Source organism: Odocoileus virginianus, chromosome 24 (assembly GCF_023699985.2).
Source record: "Odocoileus virginianus isolate 20LAN1187 ecotype Illinois chromosome 24, Ovbor_1.2, whole genome shotgun sequence".
Lineage (NCBI taxonomy): Eukaryota > Metazoa > Chordata > Mammalia > Artiodactyla > Cervidae > Odocoileus > Odocoileus virginianus.
In genome coordinates, this window is record NC_069697.1 from 25,840,837 (window position 1) to 25,860,797 (window position 19,961).

Genomic DNA, 19,961 nt, shown 5'->3' on the forward strand with positions numbered 1-19,961 from the left:
GGGTGCAAATGCAAAAGCCACCCCATACCTTAATCCCTGTCCTCCCTTCTTCCTCAGATCTTTTTGTTTTTGGCCGCTCTGCACAACTCAACGGATCTTAGTTCCCTGACCAGGGACTGAACCCGTGCCCCTGACAGTGAAAGCACAGAGTCCTAACCACTGGATCGCCAGGAAATTCCTGTCCTCCGATCTTGTGAATGGACAGCGAGGGGTGGACTGGAGGGCACAGGCCGCCCCTCATTTGCCCCCTCCTTTCTCTGCAGTAACTCTGCCGTGTCTTTCTTCGTAGGGAGTCTCACCCTGCCCTGGGCCAGCACAGTGAACTCACCAGAGGGCGGGGGATGGGTTTCTGTGGTTTCTTTGAGCCCAGCTTTTTCATGGCATTGTAGTACTTCTTCTGTTCTTCGGTCATGAAGATGTCCTGACCTCCAAAGTAAAGGAGGGAAAAAGAGGATTCGCAATTACAACTGGCTCTTATATGCTGTAGGTGCAGCCCTGAGAACCCAGAAGGCCTTATGCCCTTCACTGTAAACCAGGGGTCACCCTCTTCACTGTAAGCCAGAGGTCAGTTTAGCTAATGGCCGTCCCAGAGTGAGGAAGACCTGACAACTATTCTAACTCAAAAATACACCTGTCTTTGTTTTCAGCTTGGGATTTCTGAGACCTGCTAGGAGATGGGAAGGAAGGAAGGAAGGAAGGAAGGAAATAGACTGACAGACCCTCAGGGAAGGGTAAATTTGAGAGCCATGATTCCAAACACATCTTCATAAATTTTGGGGGGGCCTTCTTTACTATGGAGAAGGAAACGACAACCCACTCCAGTACTCTTGCCTGGAAAATCCCATGGATGGAGGAGCCTGGTGGGCTACAATCCATGGATTCGCAAAGAGTCGGACACGACTGAGCGACTTCACTTCTTTCCTAATACAATTCTTGAAAAAGACATTTTATTTATTTATTTATTTTTGAAAAAGACGTTTTAAAATGAAAGGATTTTTTAAGTCCTAGCTACTGGCCCATTTCCAACAATATTAAAAATTCAGAAATCTTGGTGGGAGCAATTTGAGAAGTTCCTTGGAGTTTGTTGGGACAGACTTGATTTAGAAAATGAACAAGAGTAATCTTTTCAATTTGCTTTAGAAAAAGTGTTAACCATCTGGGACAAGTGAGGAAGTGAGCTTTCCAAGGTTGATCTCTCAAATCCCAATGTGCTGGTGGTCCAGGAAGTAACAAAGATAATGACAAGTCGACACAGTTTCTACTTCTCACTAAGCTGTTCATCTGCTGCTTTCCTTTTCAGCTGTCGCTAAACCCTCTGAGACCCAACCTCCCTCTGGTGGGAAGTCAAACCCAGTAAAGAGCCTCAAGGATTGCTAGTAAATTTGGTACCAGTAAATTGCTGGTTTGGTCTAATAAGTGTGGAAAACCTCACACTGCAAAATCCAGCAGAAAACGACGAGTTGGCTGGGGCTAATGTACTGTCGGGCTGTGCCACAGTGATGTCATGATGTGGATTCTGAAGAAAGAGAGGAGTTTTTCTCCAGACAGAGGGACAGAAGTGCCTCTCGTATGGGTTGACCTCTGGCCACTGGCAATGTGGGGAGGAGACCTATCTTTTTCTTTTGTTGATTGAAGTTATCAATGATGACACCAATGAACAGGTTCAGGGTGAAGAAGGAGCCGAAGATGATGAAGATGACAAAGTAGATATACATGTAGATGTTGTCCTCATACTTAGGCTGCTCATCAGGCTGTCAAAGGACAGGAGAGAAAAGAGAGTCAGCTCCTAGCTTGGGGGATCAGGTAGGAGATTTTGACATGCCAAGGCCATCAGCTACATCAACCACTTGAGCCATTGAGCAAGCTGGGGTGGGAGCCCTAGATTCTGTCTGTCTGCTTTTCCACACTGGCAGGTCCTGCCCTGAGAAGGTGTTATTCCTGCCAGGACATAGGTGGAGAATATGCAAACTGTGAGGGGAAGGAGAAGGGAGGGCTGTCTGCTAGGAGCCACACTTAGTTCAAATCAGTACCAAGAGTAGACAGCTCCATGAGGGTCAGGTGAAAGCCAGCCGCCTAACCATCCGGAGCCACTGTAAGAGAGTGAGTGATAACTCACTGAGAGGAGGAAAGTGATCTATAATCAATAAGACAAGCAGTAACTGTTCTAACCCTTTCTCTCTCTCTTGACTGAGCTTCACCATGCCATGAGCTTTCTAATCATTTAAGAAGGTTGTGCTCTCACCAGGTATATCCTTACCTTTCGGGAATCTACAGCTGCATACATGATGTCCATCCAGCCTTTGAAGGTTGCCTGGCAAACAGAGTCAGTCATTAGACTGTGCCTGTTAGGGGGTGGGTGGGTGGAGTCTAGGTAGGGTCAAAAAGGCAGGCTTAGGTTCTGTAAGAACACAAGTCAGGGAGTTTGGGTGCAGCCTCACGTGGACACAGAAATTTTCTGTTTGTTAACACAGGTCCCAAGGGAGCTTTGTCTAAGTCCCTGAGTATAACATCAAAGTCTGGCAGAGGAGCATGTTGACAATGGTAGTTGAGTCAGTACTTTTACAAAAGGTCTTTGGAATGAGTCTAAGAAGGTTGCCTAAAGCAAGGGCAAACTCATATTTATGAATGGCAGGGATCTACTGAGGTTACTTAGAACTTACCTCTCCTCCATGAAGGGGTCGTTTTAAAAAACGGTGTTAAACTAAGTAATGGCGGTTTGAAAAATTCATAGTTGCATTAAGAAAAAACCTCAACCAGAACTTTTCCCTCTTAAGTAACACACTTACCCTACTGCAGTGGCAATACAGGCTTTATTCTAGGCAGCCCCTAGCCAGTTCTCTCATTGTGCCTAACCTGATTTTGGAATCTAATATGGGTAACCAATTTAACAGCCTCCATGTTTACCATTTACTTTATGTTTTATTAACTCAACCAGATTCTAAGTTTTCTCAGGGCCTGCGTAGTTCTTTATTCATCTGATGGCCCTGGCAATGCCCAAGCACAGTGCCTGGCATATGGTGGGGACTCAATACAACGTTTGGCCAGCTGATGGGCACTGGTTTCTTGAAGCTGCTCCAATTCTGGTTCAATTTGTGGGTCCAATTTTTTGAACTGGGACAGAACAACTAAAGAGCTGTGGAATGGGATAAACCACTGCTCATCCCATTAACCCAGCCTCCGTCTACTAGCTAACAGTTAAGAGTTTACTATACTCAAGTGCTTCACCTGCACTATCATATTTAATACTCCCAGAAACTGTATGATGTAGAAAGTTGTAATAGTAACAAAGAAACATAATAGCAAACATTATTAATTAAGCATGTGCCTGCTGTGTGCCAGGCATTGTGCTAGGGAATGTTAATAAGTCACCACGAATCTGCTTAACCATCATGCAAGGTATTACTATTCAAATTTAACAGATGAAGAAAAAGACTCAGGGAGGTTGAGTAATTTGTCCAAGGTTACATATCCAATAAACGTCAGAGTGTGGCTCAAACCTACATCTGATTTCAGAGCCCGGGAGCCTTCATTGCATCATACTATCTTGTCAAACACTCCAAAAAATTGGCCATAGAGAGAAAACTAGACATGATGAAAGGCTTCATTTCTTGCTTTGATACATTGAGACCTTTCTCTGTGGTTGAGATGACATAGTGGCAGCATCATAGCACCGTCATATTGTCTGTCATATTCTTCAGTTAACTCTAGCATAGCAGTAATGTGGGATTATGCTCCATCAAAATTGCCCCTTTTTCTTCTTTTCGGTCTGTGACTTACCTACTTTCTCTTAAACTACATACTTCTGTCCTGGAGAGAGGTGATATCTCTGCAACCATACTGCGTTGCAGAAATCCTTATGTGTTGCTAAGCAGAACTCAGCTTCTAAGCACAATGACAGATTCCCTTGACTGAGGTCTTGGAGACCTCACAGTACTCAGGAGAGGTGTTTCCCTGGAACTGCTTTGGGAAATGACAGTGACCCCTGACTTAAGAGCAACCCTGATTCTGGACATAGGGCTGAAAAAGAACGAAATGAGATTTCTGCTAGCCGTCCAATTCTCACAGGACTGAAAACAACCTTACCACTTGAAGAAGCGCCAGATATCCTGCCCCAACATTGTCAAAGTTGATCTTCACGTTCTTCCATCTGATTTCTGTGTTGTTCCCCTCCATGAGCTTTTCACATTCTGTTTTATTGTTGACATCTTCAATTTCAAATCGGATCTCAGAAGACTCATTAAAGCAATAGTGGTACTTTCCCGCAAACAGGTTAACTCCCATGATGCTGAAAATCAGCCAGAAGATGAGACAGACCAGCAGCACATTCATGATGGAGGGGATGGCACCCACCAAGGCATTCACCACCACCTGCATTGGAAGGGGGAGGTTGCTGAGTGTCGGGAAGAAGTACAGGCACGCACACTCTTTTGATTTCCAGGAGGGGAATGACACTGTGTGGCTTGTTATGACTATGGAAACATTATGTTCCCTTTGGAATTAGGTTTATCAGACAGATCCATAGACAGGACCAAAATTTTGTATATTTCTGAAGTATACTTTGGGGGATTCTAAACATTACTTATTTATTTCATTGAACACAAAGTCCCCTGCCCAAGTTGACCTAGCTAGGTCTCTCTCTTAGGCACCAATCTGGGACCAAAAAAGTCATTTCATTGTCTAGTCTTCCTTCTTACCGACTCATGAAATATGGCCCCCATAGGACAATCTGAGTGATTTCAAGCTCACTAGTTGCCTTTCTACAGACATTCCCCCTCTGCAAATCAAGGTGAGACTGTTCAAAATCACAGAGAACTACCCTGTGGGGTTAGCAGTGAATCACTCAACAGTATATAAAGTCTCTTTTATGACTATGCAAGGCCAGTTATCTTATTTCAGGCAAGAGCTGAGCATGCATCATTTTGCAGGCTCAAGAAAAAAAAAAAAAAAAGCTATATTCCCTCTACCAAACAGTATAAAATAAAATCTGAACAGTTGTGTTTTTCACGCAAGGTTCATTATTCTTCTTCAGTCTTTTTATTTTTCTGACTTTGCAGGCTTCTCAGTCTGAATCGGCCCCTGCTTGGCTAAAGCTGATATCTCTCTGGTCAATCCCGGGTTTGACTTGACTCTTCACAATGTACTATTGGAAAAAGGAGTGACTTAGGGTTTTTGGAGCATTTCGGGTTAGATCACTGCTCTTGAAACCCCCCAAACTGGCATACTGTTAAAAAGCACTGACTACAGTAGACTTGGGAATGAAAAAAAAGGGAAAAGAAGTCCCATTAGGAATCCAAGTTTCTGGGTTGTTTTTAACTTTGCTTCATACTACAGATGAGAAGAGCTAGACAGTACTTCCACTGTTGTAGCAGGTTTCACTAGAGGAGTTCAAAGTGCTTACAAAAATAGCATTTCAGGTAGTGGGACAGAAAACAATGCTGGCGATCATTCCTGCCCTGATTTTTACTTGCTGTTGTCTTAAGCAGGACTAAGGCCCAGAAAGGTGACCCTGAAATGGGAAGCATGTTCCTTTTCTAGCATCCTCGGAGAATGAGTGGAGTTAAAATAGAGATCCTGGATATAAACAAACTCTTCTCATGTTTTGTTAGAAGGAGGTGACAAGTATCACCACACTCCTGCATCTGTTTTTCAGTGTAGGGAAGAAGACAGGATCTGCTGCCAACCAGCACGGGACCAAAAGGGCTACAAGGGTTGTGCTGTACAAGGAACACCAGGGGGCAGCTCTGGGCTCTAATTTGAGCCAGATCGGGATCCGATTTTCCTCATCTTCTGTTGCGCCTTAGACTGTAATGCCACTCGTTGGAACATGTGGCTCAGAAGAACGGTCTCTTCTGTCCTCTATCAGAAAGGCAATGATATTCTGCTAAGGGGTCACTCTCCCTTAAATTAAAATATTAGTTTTGTGTTTCTCCAATTCGTGTATGAAGGCCTTTAGACTGAGAGGCAGTTATTTCTTAATTCTTAGACCAAGAAATCTCTTTTAGATCTAATAGTTTTGTCCTTAGAATAAAATAATTATACTTCCATTGTTCATCACTTTGAGCAAGGAGAGCCAGGATATCTGAAATCTGGAAACTCCCCAAGGTTATTTTTGAGAATGATACTTATATTTACTTATGTTACCAAATTTGTCAGGTGATCAGACTTGAATTTAATCTCCTCTTTCTATAGCTGTTCACCCTTTGATGGGAGCACTACGAGGCAATGAAATGTGCAAAAGAACAGGCAAAAGGAGGATGACCCACAAATGAAATAATTATTTCTCAAAAGTAAGAGAGTAGGTTATGTAAAGTTTCAAAAGCTTCAGTCTATGTGACAGCATTTTGCAGCAGAGCTTGGATGAGAGATGATGACCTTCTATTAGACCATCACAGGTCTACAGTATGGAAGTTGGTCCCCAAAAAGCTGAAACCTAGAAATCTTGCTTTTTATATCAATTCAGAATATACCTGCTCCAGGAACTCTTCTGGCTACCTTAACCTAGTCTAACCTGTCCTACACGGTGTCTGTGTCTTACAGTCAAGTATGGGGTAATATTTACAGCAGGGAAGAATAATCAGCTACTTTCACTTTTATACTTACGGATCTGCACAAAGGAATCAATACACAAAAGTATTTACTGGGTGTTCTGTGATATGTAGGACATAGAAATCCCGTAAAGTCCAATGTGTACTTAAAGATGTAAATGTGCTTTCATTTATAATGAAATGTACTTTCATTATAATCAAAGACGAACTTAGCTTCATTTCATGAATAAAACAGTAAAGAGAGTTGATGAAATTTCTAATAATTCTTCCTTGTGAACATTAGCTAATATTCTCAGCAACCAAAGAGCAAGAAAATATGCTTTCTTACTTTGACTCTTAAACTACAGATATATATGTATATATATATATAAATAAATGATGTTTCCAAGGATAGTTACATAATAAATTGGATCTCCTCTTCTGCCTTCTAATAGCTCAAATTACTCTATATTGTTTTTAATTATGATGAAATTCATTCTTTTTAAAGATTAGGTATACAAATATTACTTAGAGCTAGGCTCTAGCAATCTGTAAAGCTACTTTTTTCAATAGAAGTTTATATTTAGCGATTGATACAAATCTCATTTAATTGATGAAAAATTCCAATGTGTACTAATTCTTTCAGCATTTTTGTCTTCTCTATAATGCCTGGAACATTACTGCTCATTAAATACTATAAAGCCTGTCAAATAGCTTTTACTACATGGCAGAGGGAACATGGCTTTAATGGACAACTATGTACTGACAATCAACAAAAATGCATGCATGTTTCATAGCATTACTATTGTGTACCCTCAAAGAATTTAATAGCAGAGCAAAATCCTTAAATGAAGATTACTATGGAGGAGAGAAAAGCAAAGAACTCCATTAAGTATTCCTTTGCTGATAGCATGAGTATTTCAGTGTTCTGGTCTTTGGTTTGAGGAAGAGACTGAAGTCAGGGCCCCAGGACAAGCTAGGGCCTTATGTTCCCTCACAAGTGAAGGTCTGAGCCTCTCACTGGAGCAGCACAGTGACAGTTGAGTCCATCTGCGTTGATGATACTTAGTTCTTGTTTAACAATTTCTAAGGGTAGTCTCTTAAACGGTGGCATACCCAAGGACTCAAACCAATAAGTGGAAAACATTCCTGCAGAAGAGCAATGTTCAAACGAAACACTGGCCCCTAATTCTGCTTATTACTGGGGGACTTACGATAAGCTCAGGCAAATTCGTCTTCCCTTCTTGCAGCTCTTGCACAAAAGGGCTGGGGGACTGCTGCCCAGGAATGGGTTGTGAGCCCTCACCTCCGGCTCAACCAGAAATGGCCATGCTCTTGATGACCGGAGTCAACCAAAGGCGGGGACATCCGTTACCAGAACTTTCCTTACTGAATGTCTATTGTTTGAAAGTCTGATTTGGGGTTCAAACTTGTGCCTGCCTTGATTATCTCATCTCAAAAAAAAAAACCTTTGCTAATGCTTTTCAAATAGAACTTTCTATTCTAAGGTCACCCATTCCAATCTCTGAGTTCCTAAATGACTAGAAAGTTGACAAGTTTTGAGGGAATGAAACTGGGAGTCCAGGAAAGGAGAGGAAACGAGGAGGAGCTAAAGGGAAGAGGTGGAGCCACTAGAAGGACCCTGGTGTTCAGACTATACACACAAGGTCCTTGAGAGTCAACTGGCCATAGCCGGTCAATGAGGGCTATCTCTGCCACAGGGCGGGACTGGCAGTAATGGGCACCCAGACGGAGAAAGGCTGTAGCAAGTGTCAACTGGGCATCTTTTCTTCAGGCTTTCTTTGGGTATTACTGGTTTCGTTTTAGGAGATCTGGGACCCATCCTAGGGCATGTTGGAGGATCACAGGCTACTGAGTTGAGGCACAATGTTGCCATTATTGCCTTCAGTCAACAAAATGGATGATCAGCTCTATAACAAAACTAGTACAACTTATTTAAAATATATAACTAACCTCTTCTGAAAATAGCAGGAAGGTTGGGGAAGAAGGAAGATCATTTTAACCCTATTTTCAATGACACCAGAGCCCCCTAAAATGCTAAGCCCTCTTCAATAGACGCTCTCCCCACTTACATTTAGCCTGAGCATAACAATGACCTAATTGCACACATTCTGAAATCTCTTATCTGTGGGAGAAAGACTTAGAATCCCAACTTTTGTTCCTTAAATTCAAATAAATGTATGCTGCTGTGGAATGGACCTTCCTGCAGATGGTTTCAGGTGGGCTGCAGAAAGGTTATATTTAGTAAACCAAACTGTGACTGTGCTACAGCAGAAATGCAAATGTCTTACAGAAAGCATTTGTCTGGATAAACTAAAATAATACAATCCCCAAGTCCAAGAGAGATTGTTCATCTTCCTGGGCAGATGTGGGTGGCTTCATGGAACAGTGGCCAGGAACCCACAGATGAGAACAGACTGAGGCAGTACCGTTCTGGTTCCTAGTTTCCCTGAGCAGTCTTGCTCTGAGTGGGCCACTGCCGACAGTTTAACATTTGATCTCTACACGTTTAAAAAATATCCTCTGGTTTGCTCTCCTACATGTATTCAACATCTGAATTTAAGTGAGTTTTCTTGGTCTCGTTAAGTATAACAGACCTCTCTGATTACCATGGGACAACTATTACCACCAAAAGCCAGATGTCCATTTGATTTTAGGAAACTGACTATGTGTGTGCTCATGCACACACATGTGACCACACGCAAAGTTTTTTAAACCAAGAGAGACAGCAAAAAGGCACCAAAAGAGAGAGCCTTATTTCTCAGTTGGCAAGGTGACAGCACCTTGCACTGTTTGGATTGGGGTGGAGTATCGCCCAAGCAGGTAACAGCAGGGGTTGAGAAATTTCAGAAGAATTAGCTGATAGTCATCTATCGTTGTATCTGGTTGTTATTTTAGCCGTGTTACGATAGGGGACCAGAGAGCACGGGCAGAGGGGGAGGGGATGAGGAGGAAAGCTTTGCCATCAGACAGAGGCTGCCAGTCCTTACGGGACTGGGCTGAGAACAACAAGGTGCAATAAGAGGAATCAGAATAGGAAGAAAAGCATTTCTTTTCCCAGGGTCATGCCAAATTCTGTTCTATCCCCATTTCCAGGCCTACCGTCCCAGTTTCTAGCCCCTTCTCAGCTGCTTTCTCAGTGACTCCAAGGCCACGGTCCCCCCCTGGCTCACGCCCCTATCCAGCACTCTCCCTGTCTGTGGCCTCTGCTTTTCAGTGAGTCTGTGGGTGACAATTCCCCTTCTTTGCACCTGGTGATTCTCCCTATTGAATCAACAGCCCAGAAAGCCGCCCCAAGTGCTACAGGTAAGCCAGGCCAAATGAGAATAGCCAATGTTAACATGGTCTGCAATGGCATGTTGTTGGGGGTGGGGCCAGTATTAATATGATGAGGCAGCTTAATGTGAGTCCCCTTCGCACGGGGCAGGTGCGGGGGAGAGAGAGTGGAGGATCAAGACAGCAGCTGCATCACAGAATTCGTGTTTGAATGATCTTCCCACCGTGTGATCAGTTCTAGCATGCTTAAACAGTTTCCACTGGCATGCAGAAGGATCAGCTGCTCTTAGTATCTTACCCTCATCCCTTCAAATCGTGATAAGGCTCTTAAGGGTCTCAAAGCTCTTAGGGTCCTAAGGGACTTTATGGCACCTAGTTCCGAGTAGCCCAGGGCATTAGCTATAAGGCTGACTAAAGAGACCTACACGGAAACAGAAGAGAAAAACAAAAACAAAAAAAAGGAAACAAAAGATAAAACAGCAACAACAACAGAAAAGAAACAGAGGATCCAGAGTGTTAGAATAAAACCCCTAGCACTGATTATACAGACTGGGCCCCGCCCCCCGGAAGAGGAAGTGTGTTACACCAGCTGCCTACTTCAACTTGGACTCAAACGACCTGGAAGGAAAGGTGGTTGAGGCAGAAGAAAAAAACACAAAGGGAAGAGAACGTCGAGAGAGGGCAGTAGAACAAACATACAAGTTGGCAAAGGGAAGAGGCTGACGGGATAGGGAGAATGAGGAAGTTCCATTGGAAGGAGAGGAGCCTGAACAGATGACAAAAACCTTACCCTCGCCCTTTACAGTCTCTGCAGGTCCCAGAAGTTCCCATTAAATTAAGCCAGACAAATTTAATGGTACCTATGGAAAAGAATACAGATAAATACATACACTCCACACCGGCTGCCCCCTCCTCAGCTCATTCACCACGGACTTCCAACAAGGACAAGCTCTCTTACTCCTGGTTGACAAGAAACCATTTGTTTGAGAATTGGATGAGTTACTACACCAACAAGGATACGGATTCAATAAATACCACAGTAGAATTTCCAGTTCCCAACAAAAAAAAGGACCAAACGAAGAAACTTTTTGACAGAACTTTGGCTCCATAGGAACTCAAGTGACTCTCTCACTTTTAACTGCAACAATCCTTCCATCTTTTTAACTATGATCACGGCTCCTTCATGGTCATGAGAACTTGGGTGGGTCTGGACAACTGAATCCATATTTTCCCTTATAATTCCCATACTTTCTCTCCACAAAGCCCCAAAAGAATTGGCCTCAGGTCTAACCTTTCTAGGAAAATCTTCTCTTATTCTTATCATCAGGATAACGGCTGGAAGGCTTCTTGGATGAATTTTTACCTTACAGATAAGGAAACTGAGACTCATACACAAGAATTTGCCCAGTGTCAACACTGGCAGTTCTGCAGCCAGGATTAAAGGCCCAAACTCCTGATTCCCAGGCAGAATTCTTTCTTTCATAGACAGGTCAATGCCCCCATTGGTTGGATGACAAAAATCCCAATAAAGGATTATGGTATCTGCACAATTTGGAGCTGTGTATATTGCCATCCTGGAGAGAAGTAGTCTGGAGTCTAGGCCTGGAGTCACAGTCAAATGCTTTCCTGCTTTTACAGAGGCAAACCCACCTTATTCTACCAGAGCTCTCAGGGTGGCTATCTCACAGATCCCTTAACTACATGGAGGGCTGCCTGGGCCTAACCGGAGAGAGGCACAGAGCTCTTCAGGGGGAAGACGACCTGAAATACCTTTAGTTAGACTGTTTGGGCTCTGGGTTTCTTAGAGATTTCCCTGATACTGTACCACAAGTCTGGGATAGGTTGATGCTCTCATCAACAATTCTTAAATTCCCTGTACTGGGAAGTAATGATTATAGGTTGGTTTAGCCTAAACTGATGATATTTTAAAGCAAATTTAGAGGCAAAAAGAGAGAAACAATCCACAACTTGGTTCTTGGTTTCATTTGATGCTTTTTATCTCTAGCTGAGGGGTTTACTTCTTAAGATTCTGTATCTTAAAGTTTTTTTTTAAAAAAACAGAGGTATTTATAATTAAGCAGCAGGCTGGCAGGGGTAGAAGTAGCAGGTCAATGGCCTAGGGAGGGTCAAGGATGAGCGGGCTCAGAGGTTTCAGTGTTTAAAGCAGAGTGAACCTTCGGCTATCCCTGTCCTAATAATCCATGAGTGGCGATCTCTTCCCTGGTGGCCCAGGCAGTAGCCAAAGCAAATCTGGAATGAACTGCTGCCCTATTCGGCTACTCAGGTTTTTTGAAGGGTAAATGGCTCAGAGTGTAATTTCTATTCAAAACAACAGCCTCAAAAGCTTTATCTAGAACACAGCAGCCCCAACCAATCATTTTCCCTCCATCCATCATTGACAGTAAGAATCTACATGGAGGTGTCTTTTGTCTACGACTGCCAGGTGTGGCCAACTCTTAATCCTGAAGCATCTAAAACTGTCATATTCTTAAGTGAAACCTGAATGGGTAAATCTGAAGGTAAGCTACTTCAACCAAATACTCGAGGTCAAAATATCCAAATCAATTCTGCATAACTATGCCAGGTAAAGATTACAGAAAACTAAGCTTCATACAAGGCAAAGATTCTGGTTTGCTGGTTCGTGGGGGGCAGAGAGCGGTGATTTATCTGATAATAAATAGGTCCAAAGTGGGGAGAAGGGTGGAGGAGGTACGATGCCAATTCAGAAGCTGGCTGTAAATGCTGCTGAGATAGTCTGCTATTCAACTGACCAATCTAACCAAGATCTCCTCCTAAGACAGCATCAGCAAGTGTCCTATCTGGGGAGTTAGTGGTAATTTTAAAATCTGCTGAGTCTCCATGTTAAACACTCACTGGACATAATCAGAACATTGCTTAAAATAACTAAGGAAGGAATAAAACCTGAAAAAGAAAAGGGACTGAGGGCCAGTAAAAATCCAGGCTACCTGTGGCTGCAGGCCTAGAAGAAAAGGGAGACACTGGATGACTTTTTTAAAATGACATGAACATTTCCAAACGGAGAGTGTGTTCAGTAGTGAATTCAGGATGAGGTAAATGGTCTCTGCAAGTTCCCATCCCTGGAACAGATATGCTGGCTAATGTCTGGATCTGCTGGGGGTAAATTTCCCTGGGAAAAGATGATGAAATTCTTTTCCAGGACACCATCTCCAGGGCAGCCAGGGACCTGGGCAGGAGAAAACGTTGCCTCTGGGAACGCACGTGGCTTATAAACAAAGAAAGTTCATCTTGGAAGCTGTCTAGATCATCTCCATGATTCTAAAAAGTACTCTTAGTGGCTCTAAGAGGCAATGAGGAAGAATGAAAATCCATCAGAGGAACAAACATGGTGATGGGTAACAGGTTCCGGCATCAAGTCACTGGTGGGAAAGAGTTTCTCAGAGAGGCTGCTAAATTAGGACGAAAATTTACACCTGCTGGATGTTCCAAAATGCCAAAGGGACCAGGCATTTTATTTAAAAGGACAGCGAAACCTCTGATGGTTCCAGCTGTCCAGGTGTCAGTCTAAACCTTATTCTCAACTCACAACTCAAACAGTGCAGCCAGGGCAAGGACTGCGGCTGCCGCCCCTACCCCCACGCCAGCATACTCTGCTTCACACTGGTTATGTGTGTCTGTGTCGCATCTTTCCAGCCCTTTGAGAGAAGTAATCTTGTCTTCTCTTCTCTTGTATTCCCCACAGCCCCTGGCAGAAGGTTTTGTGCTGTGGGTGTTGAATAAACATTTGATACCTGAAGAATAAATGCACTGCTCTGCCTGAGAGAAAACAGTCCTAGGAAAGACCTGTTCCCAGAATGCTGGATTTCCCCAAGCCTGGAATCAGGGAAGAGTGGCTTGGACAGCCAAGGTGAGCTTCCCAAGGGCCAGGGCCACACCTCCCCGTCCCCTGTGACTCCCTATGGCTCCTAGGACAATTCTACATGGAGAATGGTATTTTGTTTATTTCTGTTTACTCATTACCGGTCCAGAAGTGTTTCAGGAGTCAGAGCCAGGTCTCATGGCAATGTAAGAATCTAACAACTCCCCAAAGTTAGGGGGATTTAAGGATTACTGTCAGCAGGCTCCATGTCTTTCTCATGTTTTCTGCTTCCCCGTCACTTAGTATAAAGAGTGCTAAAAGTATTTGCTAAATACACAGTGTCCTGCAGAACTGCTAATTCTTTTATAATAGCAGCAGAATGTGGGGTACTTGATTGCCCACCCAGAGGGAAGAGGAGGAGATGAGGTTAGGGTGAACAGGAGGCAGGTCAAGGTGGGGAAGGTTGGTGCTGAATCACAGCTTCCCTAGGGCTGTTGGAAGTGTGGGAGTGGACATACCTATCTGAGTTCCCGGAATGTCTAGAAGACAAGGGGCCCGTAGGTCTCCCGTGCATGTCCACCTGACTCTAAGCGGTCCTGAGGAGTCACAGTGAAATAAAGGCTCCAGGGTACTTCCGCTGTTCTGTAGAAACAGAACTGGCCTGTGTCACCTCAGTTCTCTGGGTCTGATCCCAAACCCATTCCTCACCTCCTAGAACTCATACTTCCCATCTGCGGAGGAGGTAGAGGCCCTTCCGTCACAAGGGGCTGCCACGTCTCCACGTCCGGCTAGGAGGCGCCCATGCCGGCCCCCCTGGGGCAAGACCTCCCTTGTTCACTGTAAGGGCAGTGACCTCCTCACCTCATTGGAGCACAGTGCCAGCTCTTGGAAGGAGTCGAGGATGCTGTGTTGGGAAAGGAGTGCATTAACCCAGCAGAGACCACCCTGGTGCGGAGCGCCAGGTGCCTCTGACTTCTGTGCTGCTTCGTGCCAGCCCAGAGGAGCTCCATAGGTGGTTCACCAATGAAACCTATTTTAAATGGACCAACCCAGCTGCCAAACACTCCTCTTCTCCGCCCTCAGAAGGATGTGAAGTCACCTTCAGCCCTGCTCCTGAAATTCCCATTCGTTCTCATTCAAATGCTGATTTGACTAGGAGAAAAAAGCTTCAGTGATCAGACAGAATAAGAAGCACTCATCATGGTTAGAAAGCCCAATAAGGAACAGTTCCTGGTGGAGTGAGAAATAGTTACAGGTGATGTGGCTTCACCCTGAAAAATAACACAGCAGGTAAAGACCACTGAGCCATGGAGATGGTCTCGAAACCTGGAGGAAAAAAGGACTTTTTAAGTTTGATCACCACTGTGGAAATAGCCATGTGTGGGAAGGAATAGGAGTCGGGGGAGGGTCTCTTTTGCGTTCTTTCCTCTCCTTGACAGATTTGCTCGGATGAGTCTGGTATGAAGACTTGAGATGGATGGGAGTGTACCTGGGGACGGTCAGCAGGAGAGTCTACTTAGATCCCACCACCACCCGCCCCATCCTCTCAGCTCTCTCCTGGCAGCAGAAGGAGGACAACACTGCTGGTTTGGGGCCAGAACCTTCCTGTTCCCAGTCTAATAACAAAGCTTGGACACCAATGATTTCTCTTCCCATTCCTAATCTCAGAAACTTCTAGGTCAAACCACTAGTGAACTGGTGACTTAGGCCCTGGAGCAAATATGGGGACCTCAGGGTCGCTTCCCAAGTCAGCACCTGAGTGCTCCGAAGAGAACCCAAACATCCTATCGGGCTAACCCTGGGCCCCAGGCCACTCCAGCCACTACAGGAAAGACAGTCCCTGTTTTTGTTTTCCTGCTGGCAGCGGAGGGAAGTAGAAAGCAGGACACGTACAGCCACGATGAGGAAGTCCAGCCAGCACCAGGCATTGGTGAAGAACTTGACGAAGCCATAGGCTGTCCACTTGAGCAACATCTCCAGGATGAAGATGTAGGTGAAGACTTTATCAGCGTACTCCAGGATGGTACGGATGGTCTTCCTCTGCTCGATGTAGATGTCCTCAAAGGCCTGGAAGAGAGGCAGCAGCTGCCTATAGTGCCTACAGAGAAATAGGCAACACGGAAGTACCATCCGCCACTCCCGCAGCCCCTGGCAGCCTTCCCACCTGTGCTGGCCCGTCATCAGCTCCCCATCTTCCTTCCCTCTACCCCTTGCTACACGTGGCTTTTCTTTGTAAAAAAGTTTTCTTGAGATGTCATTTTCATCCCTCATAATTCATCTATTTAAAGTTTACAGCGCAATAGCTCTTAATGCATTCAGTCATATATTCATCACCATAGTCGATTTTAGAATATTTTTATTAACCTCCAAGGAAACCCCACACCATCCCTCTAGTCTCCCGATCTCCCCCTAGTCCTGGCAACCACCAATCTGCTTTCTGTCTCCGCAGACTTGCACCTTCTGGACATTTTGTATAAACTGAACTATATAACATGTGGTCCTTTGTGAACCAGGGATATTAGGGAAGAAAGGGAAGTTGCTTTGAATGAGGCAAGCTAAGCAGTGAAGATACTTGGTCATTTGTATTCTTATCCTGATGAAAAGGGGTCTTGGACTCAAGAGGGATCATGCTGAGGTCTAGGATGAAGATACAGACAAGTGTGAATTCTAATCCCCAGGGCTCAAAACACCAGCCCGAAGCACTGGAGTAGATTGTTACTCTTGGTCTACAGCCAAGCTGTGTTATTAGAAAAACTGGGCTTAGGCCCGTCCAGTCTTTCCTGCTAGTCCCTACACCCCTGCCCAGTCAATCCCCCAGCAAATTCTCCCCCGGACCTCACCAGGGCACCACTGCTGAGTAGAATCATGAAGATGATGAAGGTCTCGAACCAGTTGTGCTCCACGATGAGGAAGCAGGTTTTCCGTAGGATCCACCAAGACTTGCCCAGTCCTTCCTCAATGTTGACCTGGCAGCACTTAAATCTCTGGACACAACCTGGCACCGGTGGGAGAGGCAGATCAGATTGTGGGACATGCTCCGCCCAGACATGCCCTCCCCTTCTTCTCCCAAGGCCCCCCAGGTGCTGCCCCACCACACAGCACAACAGTTCAGCGGCTGACTCAGAAGTGGAGAGGGTGGTGGGGCTGAGGCTATGCTGCCAGGCAGCCAGGGCAAGGCCCTCCGGTGATGGGAAGATATTCGATAAAGAAGCAGTGAGAGGGAGGAGAAGAGGGTAGTCAGGAGGCAGACACAGTGGAAGTCTTGGGGCTGATGTCGAGAAAAATGGACAAACAAAAGTTTGAGAATAAAAACTTGTTACAGCTGAGAATCAAATGGGGAAAATGGTATCAACCTCCCTGAAACTGATGAGGGGGGGAACAAAGCTCCTGCAGATACCCACAGAGCCCCCTCTCCCCGGCCAACCACTGACCCTAGCATAAACGTTGTCTGCAAGCCATGCAAGTGCTACATGCCATCCGCTCTCCTGGCCCCCTTTCACCTTCCGTGAAGCAGGCATCTGGATCCAAGTACTCCTCAGGCTGCTCCACAGGGACTTCTTCAACTTCTGGTTTGATGTCAATGGTGCTTCCTTCAGAGGAGCTGGTGTCATCCAGTTTCTAGATACATAAGGAGAAAGGAGAGAAGCAATGCTACAGCAGCACGTCTGCTCTATGCTGACTGTGCTGCCTTTGGCACTGATGATGCAGCAGCTACAATTCAGGCTAGAAACTCCTCCTCATCCAATTCACCATGGGCTAACAATTACCACAGGGCCTTCAGAACCTGTCAGAAGGGGGTACAACATCACAGCCTGCTCACGGATGACAGGGATCCTCCCTAAGCAGAAGGTGCCTATAGCTGGTCTCAGTGGTACAGCTCAGACAGATTGATGGCAGGGAAGTATGCGAGGGTTTCCTCCAGCCTCTGATCCAGATGACTCAGAAGCAACAGAGGCAGATCTGGGAACATCTCAGGAATCTAGCTCGTCTGGGGGTAGGTAGAACTGGTTCTCAAAGTTGAAAGTGAATTTAAAGTGAAAGTTGCTCAGTCTTGTTCAACTCTTTTGCAACCCCATGGACTGCAGCCTGCCAGGCTCCTCTGTCCACAGAATTCTTCAGGCCAGAATACTGGAGTGGGTGGCCATTCCCTTCTCCAGGGGATCCTCCTGACCCAGGGATTGAATCCAGGTCTCCTGCATTGCAGGCGGATCCTTTACTGTCTGAGCCCCCAGGGAAGGCCAAAAGTTCAAAGTTGAGAGTTGGCTATTCCAGAATCTCTCTGCCAGGCCCACGGTTGGACCAGTCCCAAGGCTGACCATTTGTTCTTACACAGGATCAAGACAGGTTTCTCGGCTGGGACCTTACATCTTTGCTGCCTTCAGGATCTGACTCGCTGCTGACATCCTCAGTGTTTAGGTTCTCAAAATCGGACTCGCCGACAGCGATGGGCACTCGCACGGTCAGGTTGGGATTGTTGATGAAGGACATGTGGTCCTCGTCGATGATGTACTTCTCCACGCTGCTGCCTATGCCGCTGGTGGTGCCATTGCCGTTCTTCTGGAAGTCACCGTTCCGGTGGATGTCGGCGCCGGTGTGGTTGGCGATGCAGTTGGCTTTCTTCTCGTACAGCTCGTCCAGAGGTTTCACTTCGTCGGCCTCGCGCTGCTTGAAATGGGCCTGCATGAAGGCATGCACTTTCAGCTTGATCCACGCCACGCCCTTCTTGATCCGGATCACGGAGATTTGCAGGTTGTTCATTTCTCCATCATCGTCCGTGGCGGCCAGGTTGTCAGCACTGAAGGAGCTCAGAAGCAAGGCCAGAAACAGGTTCAGCACCTGCACCAGGAGCATTAGGAAAATGGCGAGTGAATGGAGAATGGTGTTGGGTACAGTTATCCACTAAGCTAGGGCTGTAAACTGCAAGCTCACAGGCTTACGTAAAAGACTCGAGAGTTTCTACTGTGTACTGTTTCACTCACATAGTGTTTTAAGTGCTCATGTCACTATGTGTATATTTTGTTTGGCTTTGGTTGTAATACGACGAGTTTAGTACTCCTTTTTTTGGTTCTTTTGTAGTGCTATTCACATATATATGTACTTCAAAACATACTGCTTTTCTTATAATCAGAAAAAGCAAAGGTTATATCCATTTTGGGAGAAAATTCTCCAAAAATACAAACAAAAAGGTGGGCATGGATTATTGAGAAGGATCAAAGAATGCCTAGATGCAATGTGTTCTTGAGCAGCAGATGGCCTGGAGGACCCAGGTGAGAAAAAAATTAGGCTTGGAGAACCAGACTTTCATATAACAAATCTAGAAGGTGGAACTAAAATATATTCCATGCTATCCTATTTTAAGAATTGATTTTGTTTTCCTAACATTTATCCTAATTAAGTAGCTCTAGTAAGAGAGTGATGGTGACTTTTGCGTTCTATATGTAAGTGTCAGGCCATTAGAAACAAGCTTCATTTATGTTTTTTTCTTTTTTTTTTTTAAACCACGTTGGGCATTAAGATTAATTTATTTTTCTTAAGACTTACTTTTGAAAAGTGGGAGAGATGTTCACTTCTGGATTTACACTTGGCCCTTACTTTGTCATACTTCTGAAGAAGAGTAAGGCATACATTTCAGGTGGAAGTAATCATATGTGCAAGGTGGGAGAAATAGAAATGATATATGAACTCTACATATCTGGGTTACCTTGGCTACCTGCAGAATTACAGAGGAATACAGTCGGTTAAATGGAGGTCAGCTGATGAGGGCTTTGAAGGCCAGTCTGAAATATTTGAGTTTTAATTGGATCCACTATTGGTCCTTGAATAAAGGAGTCACAGATGATGACAGAGATTTGAGAAAGTCATTCCTACTAGGTACACACATGGTGGGTGGGGGGGGGGTTAGGAGTTAGGAGGCTGTTACTTCCATGAGTTGATAAGGGTCTGGATCAGGCTATAGGAATCTCAAATCTTAGCAAGCAGAAGAATCTTCTGGAGTGGGATGCTTGTTAAAAACGGGCATCTCCTTGGTCTCACCGGAAAGATTCTGATTCAGTAGATCTGGTGTAGGTCCTGGGACTTGGCCTTTTTTAATGAGTGAAACTCAAGGTAACTGTAACGAAGGTGGTCTTCCTTGGACTTTTAGAAATACCAGATGGGTTGCAGAAATGCAAAGGAAGGGGCAGATCTCAGAAATACTACAAAGAAAGATGCATATATAGAAATGCTAAGAAGAAAGATATGAAAGACATCAGATATTTACCTGGAATGGAGAGAAAAGTCACAAGAGACTTACAGATTCCTAG

General features: G+C 44.9%; 1 protein-coding gene across 8 annotated transcripts in view; it reads right to left on the reverse strand.

Moving 5' to 3' along the window:
* Positions 1-19,961, reverse strand: part of SCN8A (sodium voltage-gated channel alpha subunit 8) — a 191,683-nt gene that overhangs the window by 12,456 nt on the left and 159,266 nt on the right. For 5 of the 8 annotated variants that reach the window (XM_070454391.1, XM_070454393.1, XM_070454390.1 and 2 more), the window contains exons 17-25: positions 18,025-18,495; positions 17,160-17,277; positions 16,500-16,654; positions 15,553-15,726; positions 10,120-10,242; positions 4,084-4,368; positions 2,258-2,311; positions 1,614-1,751; positions 329-433 (exon numbers count right to left, since the gene is read on the reverse strand). In XM_070454391.1, coding sequence (XP_070310492.1) covers positions 329-433; positions 1,614-1,751; positions 2,258-2,311; positions 4,084-4,368; positions 10,120-10,242; positions 15,553-15,726; positions 16,500-16,654; positions 17,160-17,277; positions 18,025-18,495 — 1,623 coding nt within the window. The remainder of the gene's footprint in view (positions 1-328; positions 434-1,613; positions 1,752-2,257; positions 2,312-4,083; positions 4,369-10,119; positions 10,243-15,552; positions 15,727-16,499; positions 16,655-17,159; positions 17,278-18,024; positions 18,496-19,961) is intronic. The other 3 variants (XM_070454396.1, XM_070454395.1, XM_070454397.1) reach the window with 1 other exon arrangement.